This window comes from Schistocerca gregaria, chromosome 8 (genome assembly GCF_023897955.1).
Source record: "Schistocerca gregaria isolate iqSchGreg1 chromosome 8, iqSchGreg1.2, whole genome shotgun sequence".
NCBI classification, from domain to species: domain Eukaryota; kingdom Metazoa; phylum Arthropoda; class Insecta; order Orthoptera; family Acrididae; genus Schistocerca; species Schistocerca gregaria.
This window is the reverse complement of record NC_064927.1, coordinates 60,399,032-60,420,488: the sequence shown is the minus strand read 5'-3', so window position 1 is coordinate 60,420,488 and position 21,457 is coordinate 60,399,032. Positions and strand designations below refer to the sequence as shown.

The window sequence follows — 21,457 nt, the reverse complement described above, 5'->3', positions numbered from 1 at the left end:
ACAGTAGTAAACAACAGCACAAGGCCTAAATATATATCTTTAACAAAGTGAGACCACATAAATACTGGGAATCTTCATCATAAAAATCTTACAGGGATCACCCAGAACATTATGACCACCGACTTATTATCGGCGTAAACCTATTCAGGCGATAGCAGCATCACTGGGGAGTAATGCCTGGTAGTCAGACACATACAAAATGCATGGAGTATCAGTGAGAATGCAGTCTGTGTATAGAATGGGGGAGCACACATTCTGTGTGTGTTTCACCAAGGACAGACACTGATGACCCAGAGGCATGAGCATTTGGGAAACTGCATGACTTGTCAGGTGATCAAAGAGTGCTGGGGTGAATGTCTCAAGATGAAGCCACATCCAGACATCATGGTTTTGATGCCCACACTTTTTTTACAAATGTCAGACCTCATAGGCTGTGCAGATTGCTGAAAGAGGAGAGGTGAAACTGACATCAGACTTGAATGCTGGGCAGAGCACAAGTGTATCTGATACATAGTGCACTAAACACATCTAGCGATGGGCCACCACAGCCAACAACCCATGCATGTGCCAATTTAACATTACAACATCAGCAACTACTACTGAAATGGACACATGACCATTGACACTCGATGCTAGCACCATGGCAGAATCTTACATGGTCTGATGAATCCCCATACCTTCCTCATGAAGCTGATGGGAGGACGCGAATTCGTCTTCTTCCAGGGGAACATCTCCTTCTCACCTGTATTGCAGGAAGGAGACCAGCTAGCGGCAGCTACATTATCCTCTGGGGAACATTCATGTGTGCATCCATGGGTCAGAGCATTTATGTGCGCATCCGTGAGTCCTGGGAAGCTCATGTGCGACACCATGACCTGTAACGAGTATCCTACACTGGTTGCAGACCATGTACAACCCCTAATGACGATCATGTTTGCCATTGGCATTTTTCAGCAAGATACTGCGCCATGTCACAAGGTCAGGAGTGTGATGGAATGCTTCTAGGAGCACAGTAGTGAGCTCCAGTTGATGTACTGACCTACCAATTGAACACAACTGAATGTGGCATCGAAGCTCATCGCACCTGTACCCAGAATTTATGGGAATTAGGTGACTTGTACATGCAGATGTGGTGCCAACTTCCTTGAGCAACCTACCAAGGGCTCACAGCTTCCATGCCACTACATGTCACTGCTGTAATCTGTGACATACTGTCTGTTAGGTATGTGGTCATAAATTCTGGCTGATCAGTGAATAAGGACATTTAGAATACCCAATACAAAAATGACTATAATAAATAACTTTCACACAGTACGTGATATATATCATTAGCGCACATTTTGTTACATGGTTAAACACGATTTGTTCTCTTCAGCTTGTCATTCCATTGTGAAATATTGTGTTTAATGTTGCAGACTGATAGACTGTTGCTTTGGTGATCATGATTTCTCAAAACAGTACTCCAAATTTAACCTGAAAGTATAATCTTCTATTACCAACATATTCCAGAGTTTATGGGTAATATTGGGATGATGTGTTAATGCTAGCATTGTTTCACGGACAGTTACATAGAATTTTTAAGATGAGAAGCGGTGCACTTAATATTCATGGAATATTTTCAGCTTTTGACTTAATGTCAAATTATGACTTATTCTATAATGAAGCAGAAAGAATTGTAGAAGAGACAGCTATCTGCTAATTAACACCTTCAGAAACCACCATTTATTGAACCACACACATAGTGGAGGAGAACTTCATTCCCAATAAACTAATAGTTCATCAGACAGTACACAGTCCTTAACACCAATACTCATGAACCATGTGTGCCTCTATACATTAGAACTGTCAGCTGTTTGTGGTTTAACTACAATGATGTGTATCCAATCTTGTATGAAGTGCTGTGATGTGGGCTTGGTCTGTTGCAGAAAAGGTGCTGGACATTCCACAGGGCTACCACTATGTACCCGGCTATGCACTCATCAAGCTGTCCCGTGTCTTCATGCCATGGGCGGCAGCCAAGAAGGCCTGTGAGGATGAGGGAGCCCAGCTGGCTGTCCCAACAGACCGCCGTGCCTTTGATGGGCTGAAGAAGATCTTCCAGAAAGTGAAAGGGGTATGGTACGCCAACATTGGAATCACAGATCAAGCCAAAGAGGGCGAATTTGTGGACATATATGGTAATAATGCCTAAAGTTTTAGTTTGTATATTTGGCTTTTCGACTGTTCCAGTATGATAATAAGGCATGGAGGTCCATATCACATGGTTTAATCATTTGTCCTGGTGTACATTAAGCTTTTCTTTAGTGGCTATAATGCTCTAGTCTGAATGAGTCAAGGATACATTTTCTAGTAGTGCGGATCTTTTCAGATTTTTTTCAAAATAAAATATTACGTGATATGAATTGTACTGCATGGAATGCATGAAGGTACAACTCTGGGATGTTGAAAGATCTCATCAGATTGTTGCATACTGCAGACCTTGTACTCCTGAGTATTTGTATATGTCACACTCTCCTTCATTAACAGGAAATCGATCAACTCTTTGAAGAGTCTGTTCTTCACCATACCTCTGACATCCAAATTCATGATTATTTGTGTGGGGCCAGACGATGCAGTGGTTAAAACTGTGAATTCCTAATTGCAAGGAGTGCAAAATGCAGCTCTGTATTGCTGAATGTTACCAGGGGAAGACACATCTATATGTCTGAGACACATGGAGAAATCAGCAGTGGCAGGGTACTGAGTGAGAAGACTATACTTTTGATTTTGAGAACACCAAGTTGGTGTGTCAACCAGTGCCTAATGGCAAAGCACGATAAAGGAATCTGCTAAAATAAGCATTGATGAGATTGTGAGGATTATGCCAGTGACTGACAGGAGGTGTCTGAAGACTGCCTTGAGGAATAGCCTCTGCAGCCAGATTGTACCTAAAGCAGACAGATTCACAAGAGAATTACGCTCCATACCATACTGTGCTCTAGTATGATTCTCTCACTGGCACTGTGCTCACGTTATCTGAACTTCTCTTTGGATTCTGATTCTCAGAATTGCTAACTACACTGCTGCAGAACTTATTGTGATAAAGGTCTCTGGCTGAGTTTCTTGACTTGCTTTATTCAATGACTACCTGGCATGCACTTGATTTTGTGAACTGTCATTGTTATTAGTGTCGCTGTACAAAATTTGCAACAAAGAATGTCTCTTACACCATAGCAAGTATAACAGGTGTCTCTCATTGATACATCATAGTATATCAACATTGCAACCCTGCTGGAAAATCAATAGGTTTTGTAACAAGAAAACTATTGCTCTTTAATGCACTTACCATTATCAACTTTTATCACTTTTCTGATTATTAATGTACAATTACTATTGAAAATGAAGATTTGTATTGAGTTCTAGGAGTAACACAACTGAACTGAGTAGGTGAAAATTGCCAATCTGGTACCACATTGGGGTGCTATTGGCAATTTTTTCACTGTACCTAATTTTTTTCCTTCTGATCCAACTCCTTCCAAATACCATTAAAAATAAATTTAACGAAATATAATGAACAAAGCTAAATGAAAAAATTCAGAAAAAATATAAATTTAATTATATATAAGATGATTAGAAAATCTGGTAGATATTTTCAAAAAGTCCTACACCTAATAATTTTCATAAAACTTGGATAAAAATTCTGTAAATTAGGAATGAATTCATTTCTTAAAATTTTAATAATTGTAATTTTTCAAAAAATTAATGGTTAGAATTAAATTTGTATATAATATTATTGGTTGTGAATATTTTAGTACTCAACCTTGTAAAAATTTTTGTATGGGACTTAATAATAAAATTGAAGTTAATAAATGAATGATTTAATAATTTTTGAAGAAAAAACTATTAAACTAATATTTAAAGGATACAAAATATAAAAATGGATTTCATAATGAAGAATTTTTAAACTATGGCTAATAAAAATTATAAACTTTGTGTTACTTTTCTAAGAAGCTAATAAATTTCTTATTGTATATATTAGCTGCCCTAAATTTAATATTCCGTTACTCATATTTTTACATAAACACGATTTTTCAATTTTTAAAAAAATTAACATTTTTTATTTTATAAATTAGTTCTCTCAAAATAATATTATTCCAGTATTAAGCACTTATATAAATTAGATTTATCTGTTGTTAGAAAAATTTAATAAATTTATATTATTAATTTTTAGTTTAATTATATAAAGCAATTATTTTTAATTGTTTAATAACATAATAATTTCTTTCTACATAAATGAGAGAAAAATTATACAATTTCACAGTATCTCAACTTCCTCACTTTTGTAAAATAGGTAATGTAGGAGGATTTAAGGAATTTTGAGCAGCTATATTAAATAATTTTATAATTAAATACATCATCATCTATATAAAGGATTCAGAAGAAAACGATAATCTTAATGCAGTAAACAAAATAGTGAGGAATTTTTTCAAAAATTTTCAAGCTAAACTATTGAAAGAACTAATTCTTTTGTCTACTATCATATTTTTTGGAGAAACTAAAAAGTTTGAACAACATTTCACTAATATTTAGTTGAAAACCATTTCAATAAAATTCCAAACTATCAGTTTTGAAAATAATATGTGCTCTATTGATTCAAACTTATTTTTGAATGCAAAGCCAGAAATTACGAAAATTGTGAAATATCTAAAAATACATTTTGTTGTGAACGCAAATTAAAAAAAAGATTATTTTTGGAATTTTAATATCAGACTCAAAATTGTAGGTTTATAACAGAAAAGGATACATATTAAAATGTAAGAAGTGAAAAAAAAAATATTTTAACATCTAAAATTGAAGCCCAGGATCCTGATTAGTATTTAAAATTTGTTATTGTATTCCAGTTACCAATTAATAGGTATGTTCCATAAAAAGGTTGATTTTGTATTGAACTAAGAGAAGAAATAAAAGAAATAAAAGCTTATATTAATGTTAAACATAATAATCTTGTTTTCTATGCCTATAGCTACAACAATAACTCTAGTACATAGACAGAAATGTAAAAAAATAGATAGAACAAGTAATGATAAAAGTAATGTTGTAGAGCTTGAAAAAAAATGCCTAACTTATCACTTCAAGTTGAAACTGATGATATTATAAGAACTGACACTAAAATTGATTTATTTATTCAGTTGAAGAAAAATATCAAGTACATCCATTTAAAACAACAAAATATTAAAGGAAAAGTATTAATTTGTTATATTGTAATCACACTACTGTTGGTAAAAGTTTTATCTGAACTTTTTCCCTAATAAAAATAATAATAATGGACATTAAAAATTTATTTGTCATGCATGTTTATTACATTGTAATAATAAAGCAATATCTGATTATCAATCATATTGTTTATTTAATAATACATTAAAAGTCTTACTAACAGAAAAAGGCGATTACATAAAATTTGAAAATTATAAGTGTAATAAAAAGTTCCTTTGGATAATAATGCAAATTTTAGTCGTTTGTTATTCAAATTAATTTAAAATTTGTGGAATTAACAGCTGACAATAATTATAATGGTTGCATTAGGATACATTTAAAAAAATATATCTAAACTTCATAATTAACAGTTAAATCAAATCGAGTCAAAATTAAATAATCAAATTTATCCTATAAAATAAAAAACATGGAGTACATGATATTTATTATTATATTACATTTATAAATGGAATCTAAACATCCAGTCATGTATAGAGGACCCCCTGTAATAAAAAATTATTGAATGTTTCAAAAACGAATGTGAATAGATTGGGGAAATTTGTTCTCAAGAAGAAGAGATGAAATGTTTAACTTCTGAAGAACAATCAAAACAAAATAAATATAAAACTTGTTCTTTGTGTAGGTAACTTTACATAAAAAAGTTTGCCATATTAACAATTTATATGATATAAATCCATTATTTAGTAATTTTTATTTTCAATTAAATATCTTAGTTTTGTAACAATTATTTATTTGGCAATAATTCTTATTTTTGTGAAAGAACTTGGGTACTCTGAAAGAGAAGTAGATTTAATACCAAACAATGAAAATAGATACATAAGTTTCATTAAAAAATGAAAATAGAAAAAAAATATGTTTTTTGATACATTTAAATTTATGAATTCAAGACTTGATAAATTACATGAAATTTAGGAAGATCTAATAGACTTATTAACTAAAAAGGGAATTTATTCTTTTCATTATGTAGGTTGTTGGGTGAAATTTGAAGAAAAGGTACTTGTAAAAAAGATGAAATTTATAATAAATTAAATGAATCTGATTATATCGAAAATTTGCAAACAAATTAATGTAAGAAATTTAGCAGAACACCTTTATTATAATTGAAAACTGATGTTTTTTAAAAATTTGTAAATACCTATATAAATGATTATAATTTGAAATTTGCAACTTCTTCGTATTTTACTGCTCCAGATTAATCTTTGTACAATTATGAATGAGTTTCATGGCAGAAAAAGGAATATGAGAAGGTATATCATTGTTTTAAAAGATAAATTAAACCAAATAATAATTACATTACAATATCAAATGTCTTAATATAATCAGATCCAAATAATTTATGTGATTAATGCTATGAGACAATATTTGTCATGTGGTGTGTTTCAGTGGGATGAACCAAATAATTTTCATTCTACAAAATTAAGCAAAATTTCAGAAACTTCTAAAATTGGTTATATTTTGGAATCAGATCTATAACAGACAAAAAATTCACACAATGACCATAAAGATTTACAACTTGCTCTTAGAAGTGAAATTGTGCCTGGATCTAAAGAAAAAATTATGACCTCCCTTAGATAATACGTTCTCTATAGAAATGTTAAACTATTTTTATCTCTAGGATTGAAACAGCAAAAATTTATGAATTTTTAAGAGTTATATGGTCTGATTGGTTAAAAAAAGTATACAGATATAATTTTGGTTACAAAGTATACATATGTAAATATGGAAAAAAGGACTATGCAAAAAATAATTTTGAAAAAGACTTCAAGTAATTGATGAATAATGCAGTATTTGGAAAAAGATAGAAATTATAAAAAACATAGTCGATAGAAAATTAGTGTTAAATTGAGATGTATGTTAAAAATTTATAGCTAAGCCATGTTTAAAAGGAAGACAATATTTCCCAAAAATTTATTTGAAATGTGCATGAATAAAACTAAAGTTTGATGTACTAAATCCATTAAGAGCAGAATGTGTACACTTGTTTTTTCGAATGAATTAATGTATAATTTTGAGCATAATATTTTGAACCTAAGTATGGAGAAAATATTGAACTTCATTGTCAAGGTACTGATAGTTACATTTATAATATTAAAAAAATGAAGAATTTTATGAAAATATAAAGCCAGTGACCTATTATTTTGATGCTAGTGATTGTCCAGAAAATAATATGTATAATATACCTCACATTAATGAAAAAGCACTAGGAATAACGAAAGATGAATGTAATGGAAAAATAATAGGAGAATTGTGTTTTAAGGCTAAATGTTGGCGATAACCAAGAGAAATAATTAAAAGAAATTATGAAAAATGTTGTAAACAACATATAGAACAAGATTGGTCTCTGAATTTATTTTATTGAGATGTCTAAAACTACCTTTAACATTCACAATAATAAACGACATATTTTAGAAAATAAATTACTTAACTGCCATATGGACAATATGAAATAAATAAGTAGATTTAATATACTTTAAATTTTTTAAATTCACAATTAAATTATTTGTCTTTGCTCTTAAAAGTAATTCTGTTTATCTTCTTTCATCCCAAAATATATTCCCCATATTGATAATCATTTGTTAAACTCATAGCACAAATGAAATCTGAAAAAAAGTTTTTCATCAAAATTCCCAAGTGAGGCTTATGTTCATTAATTTTTAAATCGGAAAAGGAAGAAACCAAGCGTTAAGAAAGTGGGTTACACATGAAGATTAGTCTTCAATCTTTAAGAATGGAGAATATGAAGTTAAAGAAGATTAGTGGATTGATATAAACATCATATGACGAGACAGAAAAAAAATAAAGTCAAGTAAGTAATTTAAAAGAACTGAATTGAGTTAAGGGCAAATATAAACAAAAATTCGGGGAACGATTATATTCAGCAATAGAAATTTTAAATGAAAGAACTGAGAAAATAAATAGAACAGTACCACATATTGTACAAGAAACTGAAGATCATAACTTAACCCTTTCACTGCGCATTTACTCTCAGCGGCTTTCACCCTGTGCGTGTTATTTTCACCCAATGCGTATACATACGACTGTAGCAGTCTACCGTTATAATTGAGATAAAAATGAGATGCAAAATGGAGTATTGTCGGTGTAAATCGTTTTCTTTTTTTTTAAAATCTTTGTTCAGAATGTCTTATTTTGTTCAAGCAAGGTACTTTATTAGGAGAAAAAAATACAAAACATATTACATTAGTGATACTTAAATGTGTGATATCTTTCAAAACATCAATTCAAACATAAAGGCACATTACATTTTACACAAATGTATCTTGTGTCACTTCATTCATTATGTTTTCCACATACAATACACCTTCTCTGGGCGGCCTTCTTCTTTGAAGTTCCTGGGATTAGCTAGATAAAGTGGCGCTCGGTTAGGTGTAAGGGATTGTCACCATCACCCGATATCCTTCCACGACGTCCCTCTGTTTGCGGTTGGTGGTGAATCCTTATCATCTCCTTGATACGTTTCTGTTGAAAATTAGATACTGAAATATTTCGTCCTGTTTGAGTTCTATATAATGTATGCACATTGAGCAGAGACAGATCCACCAAATGAAAAAATCTTTTTTTATACCATTTTACAGTTTTTCGTACACATTCTACTGAACTTAAGCATCATGTTGCTCCTGTAGACAGCACCCATATTTTCAATGTAGCTTACGATGCAAGCTGGTTTTGTTTTTGGTTCATTTGTGGTTCTGTCAATTTTATCAGTCGCTGTAATTTCGCTTGTATGAAGAGTTGAAAGCATCCTCACTTCTTGCTTTTCCTGCCACTTCCGAGCAAGAAGTTTATCTGTTCACATAAACTCGCTCTTTTTTTGATAAAGCAGGCATGCCTTTTGTTGTTTGTTCTCACAGTTCCACAGGCATTAGTCACTCTGTCATGCAAATAAGAAAATGTTGGGCTAATGTACCAATTGTCAACATGTAATGTGTGACCTTTACCAAGGAAACGTTCAAGTAAAGTGAGAACAATGCTTCCATGTATTCCAACATTTACACTGCACTGTTTCTTTTATTATGTCTGTTGCTGTACCCACATAAATAATAAAGTCAAGAATATAACCAGTTTCACAATCACATAATACAAAAAAATTTGCACCAAATCTGTGGCGTTTGGAAGGAATATACAGCTTCTAGAAGACACAACCTTCAAAGAGTATTAAACTTTCGTCAATGCACAAATTTTTAAAAGGATAGAACGCACCTGGAAATACTTTTCTTAAGTGATCCACAATTCGACGTAATTTCCAGATTTTGTCATTTCCTGGGTCCTTTCTGTTATCAGCAAAATGTAACATTCTAAGTAACACAAGATATCTATCTCTCAGCATGATTTGCGCAAACTATGGAGTAGCAGTAACTGGTCATTGGTTCAATTACTGTTTATTTCATTTTTTGCTCACTTGAGCAATCAGAAAATTTACAGCAAGGAAACAGTAAACTTTGTCACTGTTTCTGTTTTTTCAACGTTGCAGTATTGATTTTTCACTGACATCATTGAAAATGTGTTCATAATATAAATTACATTGCTCAGCCATGTAGCTCACAATTTCTTGCTTAAAAAAACTTTTAAGTAGTCATACACAGTTAATAAATCATCTAAATTGACGATTTTGCAAACGGAAGCACTGTTATGGAAATTCTACACATTGGGTCCAAATCAGAGTCTTTCCATCTAAAATGAACTGTTTTGTACCTCTTAGGAGATTTTTCAGGCATAAGCTCAGGCTCTTCTTCGGAATTGGAGAAAGAATCGATGATAACATCAAAATCTGGATCTGCATTTACTGGATCAACGTTTGCTGGTTAACAATTTTTTTTATATTTATGGTGATAGATTTATCTGCCAAATCGTCGTCGTCATTATCTGTCCACCCATTATTAGCGCGATTGGGCATGATGATGTCCTTGTCGTCACTTTGGTTTAGAATACTTAGAAGCTCATCGTTTGTAAAAGGACGATAATGTCGCGTCATTTTATTCGGTAACGCGGAAATGGCCGCACATAAACTAGGTAATACAGTGATATGAATGAACTCAGCAGAAAGAGAATTCAGCATTCAATAGTCGTTTAGGTATTTCCTAGTATTCCAACAATTAAACTGCATACTTGCACAACAACTCTGACTGTCGGCGTTATACGTAACTATATGACTCTAGCAGGGAACGGCTGTAAGTATTTTTTATAGCAAATAGTATATACACATTTGGTACTGAAACGATCAGCGTATATTTACATGTGGAGTAGTAAAAGGGTGAAAGCCAAATTTTGTGATTTTAATGTTACATGATTCTAACTTTACATTATTAGAACACAAAGAGAAGGACAAAAAAGTAAATGGTATTAGAAATACATGCCTTAATTGTGAACAAGTGTTAAGATCTGGTTAAAACACAATTCTATATATTTGTATCAAACAATTAAACAAAATTAAAGAATTGAATATCACCACAATTATTATAGTATATTAGATAAAATACAACAGTTTATTCATTATACAATAAATCGAATTCTTTACAATTTCTTCAATCTTTTCTTAATTAACTGTGACAATAACAACAATAAAAGGTATCGAAATAATATTTTCATTAGTAATACTTACTTCTAAATCCTGAATTTTTACCTCAAGAATGAGAGGAAATGTAGGATATTTTTGTTCATAAATTATAGGTTTAAAAGAAGCAATAGTATTAGTTTCTTGATGACTACATTTGTCTTTTTCTACAAACATCCTATCAGCTAAATCAGATTTTATGTTTATTACTTCGAAAGGTATATGTATAAAGTTTTGTCAAACAAATAGAAGCCATTTTCTTCTTAGGTCCTAATAATTTGTTTACAGAAGTGTGAAACCTCTCCAGTAGTCAGCTTTAAACTAATACATAATTTATCATTGCTCTCAATGGTAATTTTATTTAAAAGTTTGTCTTCCTTAATATATATATTACGTTTTACAGAATTTATGAATTTCTCTAAACTTTTAAACTATGCACCCCAATAGGAATTATTATTGTTTCTCCATTGCAGCTTAATTTATTATTTTTGATGTAATATTTGGAGTTTATAAGCTGTATAAACCCAACTACATGAACATTTTTATAGCCATGTCTTACAGGAACAGATGCTTTTCTTGTGAATTGATAAATTTCTTTTAATTGAAATAAGGGTCTCAATTAGTGTTCATACAAATTATTTAATTAAGTGAAAACTGTTTTGAAACGAAATGTAAGGATGCCAGAAAGAAATAAGAATGGCAAACTTGCATAATTTTATTCTATGTTCTATAATAGGAACAAGCAGATGTCCAAAAACAACATTAATTACTGATAGTTATATTTGAGCTCTGGGATGGTTAAAGTACAATAAAAATAATTATTCATTTAGTTACTCTAAAATTTTTAATCAACCAAAATATTCAAACTGATAAAAAGGTTCAATAAAATTGAAAATGAAAATGAGAAAAAGTGCTACTTTTATTGAAAATGAAATGAAAGAATTAAAAGAACCATAAGATAATTGTTTTGTTAAATTTGATGATTTTACTCTTGAAAATCAATATGCAGTTAGACAATATTAGATGCAGTCATAAAGGAGCACATTGTTTCTATTTAGCTGAAACATTTCCAAAAATCCGAAAACAATTAGTCAGAGAGTCCTAAGACATTTAAAATATTTTTCGACAACATGATACAAATTAAAATCATTTCTTTCTTGAGTTTGCTGGTGGCGATTTAAAGTTTCTGACTTTAAATGCGTAACACAATTAAAAGAAGCCATTGGTATAAATCCATATAATTTCATTACAAATTATACTATGAATGTAATAAATATATCTTGATGGGGTAATATTATAGTATCACAAAAACTATTAAGAGATTACTTGCTACTTTTAATGATAAAATTACTAATGATAAACTACCTAACATATTTTTTATAGAAAAAGGAATTTAACTTATGATGCGCAGTGTGGACTACCATCTGAGAATTCTTAAAATATATGTTATTGCATTGAGAAATAATACAACATCTTTCAATATTTTTTACTCTCCACTATATCTCTTGCCATTATAGATAAAATTATATTTAGATTCTCCAGTTATTTGGAGAGAAACTTTTGAAAACATGCCATCAAATATAAAAGTTCCTTCGATTAATGAGTGAGAAACTTCTAGAAATAATGTATAAACCAAATATAATCTTTTACTATATATTTTTGGTAAATTGTCGAATTCATAACTCTTCACTGTAACTGTTTCCTGACAGTAAAAATAAACTGCTGTATTTCCTGTTTTCATAGATAAGGGAGAGTTTTGCTTCTCAGGCATTCTGTAATTAAAGATGGTTTAAGGTAAAGTTTTCAAATTTTACATTCAACCTGCTTCTCTCTTGGTTGAATATGTCTTTCAACAAAGGTATCTATGCAAAATTTAAATTTGCCCCACACATTAGTCGTAAGTAATTTGTCCTAATTTGTAACACAAAAAATTTATTACATTTTATAAGATGAAGAAGGTTGTAGATTTTCGAATATTAGGAATGCTAATACAAAAATTTATTAGATTTAAAAAACTAAAATAAAACGAATTATCCCTTTATTCTCAAATTTACTTTACCTAGTGAAAAATTTATATTCAACCGATTTTCAACCATTTTTACATACTGTGAAAATTTTGTAAGTAAATGATTTTTCAAATCATTTTACATTCTGTTACATTTACAATTTTCCTGATTTTTATTTAGTTTTGTTCATTATATTTGGTTAAATTTTTTAAAGTGTTTTGGAAGGGTTGTTTTATGTTCAAGAAGCCATTGTGATATCACCAATCTTCATAAACTAAATTGTGTTCTGTTCTTGTACATAAAATGTTTATAATCATACATAACATTATGACCCGAGGACCTTGCAGCCAGTTAGGTTCTCTCCCATTCTGTAGTTCAGTGGTACCATTTACCAGAAAACTTTGACAGGTAAATTACTGATCAACTCATGCCATACTTTACTTGTGTTTCCTTATTGAAGATGTTGATGTACTCTTGATGCACCCTTAAGTGTATTAACCTCACTCCAGCTGTTAACATTCTCAAGGGCTTCTTTTTAAACAGTTTCACTAAAACAAGTAGGTTTCATAAACATACTAAAAGACAGTCCATATCTTCTTAGTGAAGATGTATGATGGTGTTCAGAATGTGGATTTCTGATATTCATGTGTTTTAGAGGTGGGCCAAACGGTTATTCTGGAGTAACCGTTATCACAGTTCCAGTTATTCTTTGATAACCGTTATCATTAACGTTATCATTAACGGTTATTAATAACTGCCAAGTTATTTTTCGCTAGCGAATACCTAATACTCCGAGGGACTACAGTTAAATAACGACATAGTTGGAATCCATCAGTTTAGTTATCAGTATAAGTGCGAGTAGTGTGAAATGGCAGAAATGTTGAATGAATCGTGTCATAACCTTAACTTATTAACTCCGGATACATTTTAGTTGATGTTAGAACGAATATTAGTGTTTCATATTATATGTTTGTAGGTTATCGGTCGCTATTAGAAATATTATCTTCGCAGCTGCGATAAAGTATGCGGAACTTCGCCACAGCACTGTTTAAGTAAAATGTTAACAAAGTGTGTTTTTAAGTGTGAAGTAATATGTAAACTGAGTACTGTAGGTTGAATTCGAAGTTCAATTTCTTGTGCTGCTCACATAATAGAATAAAGTATATAGCCTTGTAATACAACAAAAATATACGTAATGTGACCGATTCGTTTACTTCTGTGCTGTAAAAGCTAGTCCTATTGGGGAAAGTGTGAGTACGCTAACACAAGTTTTATGTCAGATTTGGAAACTGCTCGATTTCTCCAGCTACAGCATGTTTATAACATATGAAGACATGCAGATCGAAAAGGTTGACAGTGTTACATTTCTGGGACTACAGCGCGATAATAAATTCAGTTGGGAAGGGCATACCACATTTTTTCACTCTATTATTTCATAAGGGAGCATATTCTGTGTCAACTTATCAAACGTAGCAAAAGTTTTTCGCATGTAAAAGCGTGTAATAAAAATCGTTTGTGGTATAAATTCAAGAACATCATGTAGGAACCTGTTCAAGGAACTTTGTATTCTAACTACTGCTTCCTAGTATATTTATTCCTTAATGAAATTTGTTAAAAGTATTTCCAACCGAAAGCTCAATACATAATATCAGTACTAGAAATGGGAACAGCAATCTACATAAAGACCTAAAATCACTTATGTTGGTCCAAAAGGTGTCCAATATTCAGGAACATGCATTTTCAATAAACTGCCAGCAAGCAGCTGGACACTTCCCTTGAACAATATAGGTCAATCATAGGTGCCCATAACAAAACACCAATACCCACAACTAAAAGTACGAAAATTGGAATCGGACATTTCCCTTGACCTACATAGGTCAACCTCAAATGACGATACTAAAACATCAACACATTCAACTATGAAAATAGGAATTGGACATTTCCGGTGACCTATATAGGTCCACAACAGCTACTGATGCCAAAAAATCAACACCTGCAACTGCGATTAGTAAAGCCACAATCCCAAAAGTCCACAAATCAATCATCTCTACATACATTAAATCACATTCAATACTCCACAAATATACAAAACATCACAGCTAGAAAAAAATTAATTACCACCAGCAAATTCTGGCACTGCAAACTAGATCGGCAGCCCCCCTCCCCCCCCCCCCCCCCCCCCACAAACACACACAAAAAACAACTCACAAACACCTTGCTGTAATGACATTCACACACCACAACACCTTTACATTGAAGCAGACGGGTGGAATCAGACGCTTCCATTGACCCCTTCTTCTACTCTGTAGATGACTATCGTAACACAGACTGATATACCAGCTTAGGTAAAAATTCTGCTATATTTCAGTTTTGACAGCACTTGCTTGCACAGTCAAGATCGGGTATTCTGTGTATGATAAATTTATTAAAAGTGCGTAACTGTGTTTTATTCTAACAGCGTATCAATTCTGTAAATATTAGCAGTTACTGTGATATATTCACATATTTTGACAATCTCCTGACAAATGATGAGTATAATAATTATTGTATTCAACTGTATACTTTCTGACATGTTATTTGTCATTCGCGATGGCCAGCGACTATTTCCGAAGAAGTACGTAAATATTTGTTCGCTCCAGTAACTATCGTCTCTGAAATATCACTGGAGTCACTGTATCAGGAACACAGATACACAGTTATTCCGTTACCAACTTCCAGGTTACCTGTAATGGTAGCCCGATAACTGCCAGAGAGAGAGAACTGTGACCCAATAACGATAACTGCCAGAGGAAAATACCGATCTCTGACAGTTATTTCCATAGTCACTCGAATTCCTTACGGTACCTCTCATTATACAGCCCGCCCAAGCTAAATTGACATATGAGGCGGTGACTTAAGGAAATGACCGTACTTGTTAATGCCTGTACTGCAGCTCCTATCAGCCACTGCTCGGACATTAACTTTATTTAATTGTTTGTGCTAAAAGTAACGAAGGCGCATGATGTAGTACACAGTTCTTATCAGCAGATGGCGCGCAGTCTCACAGTTATTCCCATGGCCTATAGAATCCCTTCCAAATGGTCTAGCCTCTCCCTAGTTCCTAGCCAGATCTCCGATGAGTTGACGGGAAAGCGTAGTACGATCTTCGGTCAACAGATGGTGCGAGGCACTGTTGACATTAGACAGTTATTGAAATAACTGCCTGTATCAGAGGAACGGTTATCGCAGTAACCGTTGCTTTTCAGTAACCGGTTATTTCTATCAGTTACGTTATTTTTTGCCACCTCTAATGTGTTTGAAGAAACACAGGAGGAAATGTCCTGGAAGATCGTCAGTCCCCCACAAAAGTGAGTAGCCTAAAGCAAGCAACTTCACTGGAGTGTGAATGCACTCCATGTATGATGCATGAAGAAGGCTGACTGGCATGCTACCGATCTGAGTGAGAAAATGATTCAGTGGTTAGGTATGGATCAACATATTGCACGAATGGCAAAGAGATCTGTTGATGGCACGTGGAGCGGTATGATCGTTAAATTATGTTGGAGAAAATGATTTGACTGTGGAGTCAGTAATTCCTCAACACACATCAGAAAGGAGCAAATCTGCAGTGCCTAAAGACATCAACTACTGGGACAAACATTGAAAGTGTGAATTCAATTATTGTCACCACACAGCTTATCGTTATGACGATGTCGCTAGGAAATGAATTCATGACATGCTGAAGCTCATCATTTCGTTTGGTGTGCAATCAAGCGTCACAAAGTGGCATACAATTACCTTTATATCTCAAAGAACTGGAATGAAGCTATAGCTTATCTTGCAAGAAAAATAAAGGTACTACAGTATTTGGGATTGCGTTGTTATGGGCGGACGAGAGTTTTTTGCCTCCTTAATATAAATATCCTGTCAAGCAGAACTTTAAAGAGAACATAGCTGCCAGTAGCATCATGCACCCAAAATATGGGATGTGAAAAAAATTCTGTAATTAGTTCATTCCTTATAGAGTAGTAAACACCTACCTGCAATGTGATACACTCCTCAGAATGAAAGCACCTATTCGACAAGTGAGACTGCTGCTGATGGGATTGATTATTTCTCATGATAAGGTCAAAACTTCTATCTCAGATACAACAGCAGCTCGTCTGGGAACCATATGTTACATACTGGAGTCGACTCAAATTTTCTTAGCTCGAGGTGATATTTATCTGTACAGCATTTCAGCACCAATGAGAATAGAGACTGCATTGTTCCTCTTATAACCTTTGTCCTGACATGTAGTTTATCTACAGTTGCTTTTCAACATCTGTGAGGTGATAAAACTTGATATTCTTGTCACTATTTCTATTTCCTCAGTAAACGGTCTGAAGAAAAGTGTGAAGTAGGATTTTTACTGAACTACTTTAATGTAGTGGGTAGTTGTTATTAAGCTTTTCTTATTTAATACGTTATAACACAAATACTAATGACCATACGAGGACGTAATTTGGTAGCATTAATGTCAAGGGCATGGGGAAGAGAAATGGTGCAGTATCAATTCAATTGAAACACTTTTAATGTGCTGCTACGGCACTCCATACCATTTAATACTGGTACCATTACTACAATAAAAGGGGCTCAATATGACGCCCATCAGTATCGAGAAGAGTCTGAAAGCGCAGGATTGCATTCTGCACAGCAGAACGAAGCATGTCCGTAGGTATGCTGGGTTCTTCTATTGATTTGCTGGGCTTCAGAACAGCACATGTGTGAATGTTCCCCTCGTCAAACCTGTCCTTCAGGTGGCCCCGCAACAAGAAATCACAGGGAGTGAGATCAGGTAATCGTGCCAGCCAAGGATTTGGAAATGATCGGCTAATAATTCGATCGTTTCCAAATGTGTTTCGGAGAAGCAAGCGAACTTCACGAGCAATGTGCGGTGGAGTCCCATCTTGTATCAAAACTGTTGAGTTCAATGCGTCTCTCTACCCTAGGGCGTATATGACATGCTGGCAAAGCATATAGCCGTGACACTGGCCAGTCACACTGTACGTCTTCAGTCACTGAGCGTCAACCTGTTCAAAAAAGAACGGTGGAATGCTGAACGTAGCAGTGAAGCCACATCATTCCGTGACACGTGCACCGTACGGAGGAGCTTCGTGCACAGTGACCAGAGTTGAAGATCCTCACACTCGGCAATTCTGTGTGTTCACCTCGCCCGTCAGAGAAAAATGTGCTTCTTCTGTCCGAAGGATGGTCCAGGACCAGCCCTCGTCAACGTCAAGTATTGCGAGAAAGCGGAGAGGGAAGTCAACACATCGGTGTGCGTCCAGTGGTGTAAGATGCTCTACTTTATGGATCTTGTACGGATACCATTTAAGAACGGTTCGAAGAACCTTCCGCACAGTGGACGATGGGATGTTCAACTGTCGTGACACAGCACACGCACTGTCTGACAGTTGGGAACTGCACGCAGCCTTGTCTGCCATAGCAACAGCGATTTCATCAACCACCTGTGGTGTAACCGGTATCAGCTTCTTCCCGGAGCGACGCCCATGTCACCAGTCGACTCAAAGTTCTTCATCATACTCCACATAGCACGTGGAGAAAGAGGAGCCTTCCGTAATGCTTTCAGCAGGTAATATTCTCAAATGGTTCAAATGGTTTTGAGCACTATAGGACTTAACATCTGTGGTCATCAGTCCCTTAGCACTTAGAACTACTTACGCCTAACTAACCTAAGGACATCACACACATCCATGCCCGAGGCAGGATTCGAACCTGTGACCGTAGCGGTCGAGCGGTTGCAGACTGAATCGCCTAGAACCGCTCACCCACTCCGACCGGCAGGTGATATTCTCGAAGTGCAGCTGCAACACTACTCTTGTTTTGATAATAGAGCTTCACCAATAATGCCCTGCTCCTTTAGTCCAACCTCATGTTGAGATTTCAACAAGTGCACTGCGACTGGTCAGGTGTGTGAGACTATGAACCAAGATGACTAATCACGGCACTAGTTGGCCATAGTTGAAACTGGACGGCGGCGCTGTGTCGCATGGAAATCATGCTCCACATACTCTGAACATTACGCTGCCAAGTTTGGTGCTCGTAAGGTAACTAATTTCCGTGTTACGATGTGTGAAATAGGGAAAGTTTAATTATAAGCTCCTGGTATGCCCGCTTCCCTAATGTCACTTTGCTGCTGGATTTGTGCCACGGTTCATTTTTATGGTTTCAGTGTAATGTCTGCTGATTTTATAGTTACCTAACCTGGTTTCTTATTGAAACTCCAATACTATAACAGGTCGCCCAGTGTCCAATCTTCCGTGGTTGCCTAACGACCCCAACAACGCGTACGGGAACGAGAACTGCGTCGATTTCAGCAGAGACGGGTTCACAAACGACGTGCCCTGTGAGAAGCCAGCGCCATTCTTCTGCGAGCGCCGGCTGTCGGTGGCGGCGCCGGAGGGCTACGAGTGGCTGGACGGCGCCGGCCGCCTCTACAGGGTGCACGTGGAGAGGGCGGCACGCGCCGACGCGGCCAGGACGTGCCGCTTCGAGAACGCGACGCTCGCCGTCACCGACACCTGGCGCCGCGCCGAGGCCGTGCTCGGCCTCCTAGAGCCCAAACAGGAAGTCTACCTGGTCGGCTTCACCGATGAAGCTGTCGAAGGCGACTTCGTTACTGAAACAGGTTACTATGCTGTATACTCCTTTTGCATTTCTATCGGCTCCTCGAAACGTCACACCCAAAGTGGGTATTATTAATACAGGGTGTTTCAAAAATGACCGGTATATTTGAAACGGCAATAAAAACTAAACGAGCAGCGATAGAAATACACCGTTTGTTGCAATATGTTTGGGACAACAGTACATTTTCAGGCGGACAAACTTTAGAAATTACAGTAGTTACAATTTTCAACAACAGATGGCGCTGCAAGTGATGTGAAAGATATAGAAGACAACGCAGTCTGTGGGTGCGCCATTCTGTACGTCGTCTTTCTGCTGTAAGCGTGTGCTGTTCACAACGTGCAAGTGTGCTGTGGACAACATGGTTTATTCCTTAGAACAGAGAATTTTTCTGGTCTTGGAATTCCACCGCCTAGAACACAGTTTTCAACGGAGGTTTAATGTAACAAAAGGACCGAAAAGCGATACAATAAAGGATCTGTTTGAAAAATTTCAACGGACTGGGAACGTGACGGATGAACGTGCTGGAAAGGTAGGGCGACCGCGTACGGCAACCACAGAGGGCAACACGCAGCTAGTGCAGCAGGTGATCCAATAGCGGCCTCGGGTTTCCGTTCGCCGTGTTGCAGCTGCGGTCCAAATGACGCTAACGTCCACGTATCGTCTCATGAGCCAGAGTTTACAGCTCTATCCGTACAAAATTCGAACGCGGCAACCCCTCGGCGCCGCTACCATTGCTGCACGATAGACATTCGCTAACGATATAGTGCACAGGATTGATGACGGTGATATGCATGTGGGCAGCATTTGGTTTACTGACGAAGCTTATTTTTACCTGGACGGCCTCGTGAATAAACAGAACTGGCGCATATGGGGAACCGAAAAGCCCCATGTTGGAGTCCCATCGTCCCTGCATCCTTAAAAAGTACTGGTCTGGGCCGCCATTTCTTCCAAAGGAATCATTAGCCCATTTTTCAGATCCGAAACGATTACTGCATCACGCTATCTGGACATTCTTCGTGAATTTGTGGTGGTACAAACTGCCTTAGACGACACTGCAAACACCTCGCGGTTTATGCAAGATGGTGCCCGGCCACGTCGCACGGCCGACGTCTTTAATTTCCTGAAAGAATATTTCGATGATCGTGTGATTGCTTTGGGCTATCCGAAACATACATGAGGTGGCGTGGATTGGCCTCTCTATTCGCCAGAAATGAACCCCTGTGACTTCTTTCTGTGGGGACACTTGAAAGATCATGTGTACGCCCAGAATCCAGAAACAATTGAACAGCTGAAGCAGTACATCTCATCTGCATGTGAAGCCATTCCGCCAGACACGTTGTCAAAGGTTTCGGGTAATTTCATTCAGAGACTACGCCATATTATTGCTACGCATTTTGCAACAAACGGAGTATTTCTATCGCTGCTCGTTTAGTTTGTATTGCCGTTGCAAATATACCGGTCATTTTTGAAACACCCTGTATATAGCGTATGGCATTACACATGAACAGCAACTAACAATTGTGGATTACAAAATTTTACAAAAATATATTAATTTCATAATTTGTAATAAGTCCATAAATTAATATCTAATTTGTCGGTCCATTAAAAGGCTGCCTCTGTCACTTCAAAGAAATCTTCCAAGTTCCCATGGTAGGATCTTACGGTACAGCTTGTTACAATGTGATGGATCGACTGGTGTTCATTTCCACAGCGACATTAAGAAGATCTTCCCCATCGGTAGAGGTTTCAAGCACAGATGCTGTCGCCTGTGCGGATCTGTTTAATTGTTTTCCAGGCACCTCGAGCTAGTTCCACACCGGCTGGTCTTGTTTCAGGTCTTTGGAGGGTCTGATGTTCCACATTTCTGTCCACTTTCTGTTCATACTGAGAATAGCTGCTTGTAGCAATTCTCCCAGTAGGACAGATGGCTGCCTGAATTTTAATCGGTTCATTGGGAGTG

The 21,457-nt window shown here is 35.5% G+C and overlaps 1 protein-coding gene across 1 annotated transcript in view; it reads left to right on the top strand.

The window, feature by feature from the left end:
- The window catches only part of LOC126284640 (uncharacterized), a 120,813-nt gene that overhangs the window by 49,806 nt on the left and 49,550 nt on the right, over positions 1–21,457 (top strand). The window contains exons 4-5 of the mRNA XM_049983717.1: positions 1,926–2,177; positions 19,109–19,498. Of these exons, the coding sequence (XP_049839674.1) occupies positions 1,926–2,177; positions 19,109–19,498 (642 nt within the window). The remainder of the gene's footprint in view (positions 1–1,925; positions 2,178–19,108; positions 19,499–21,457) is intronic.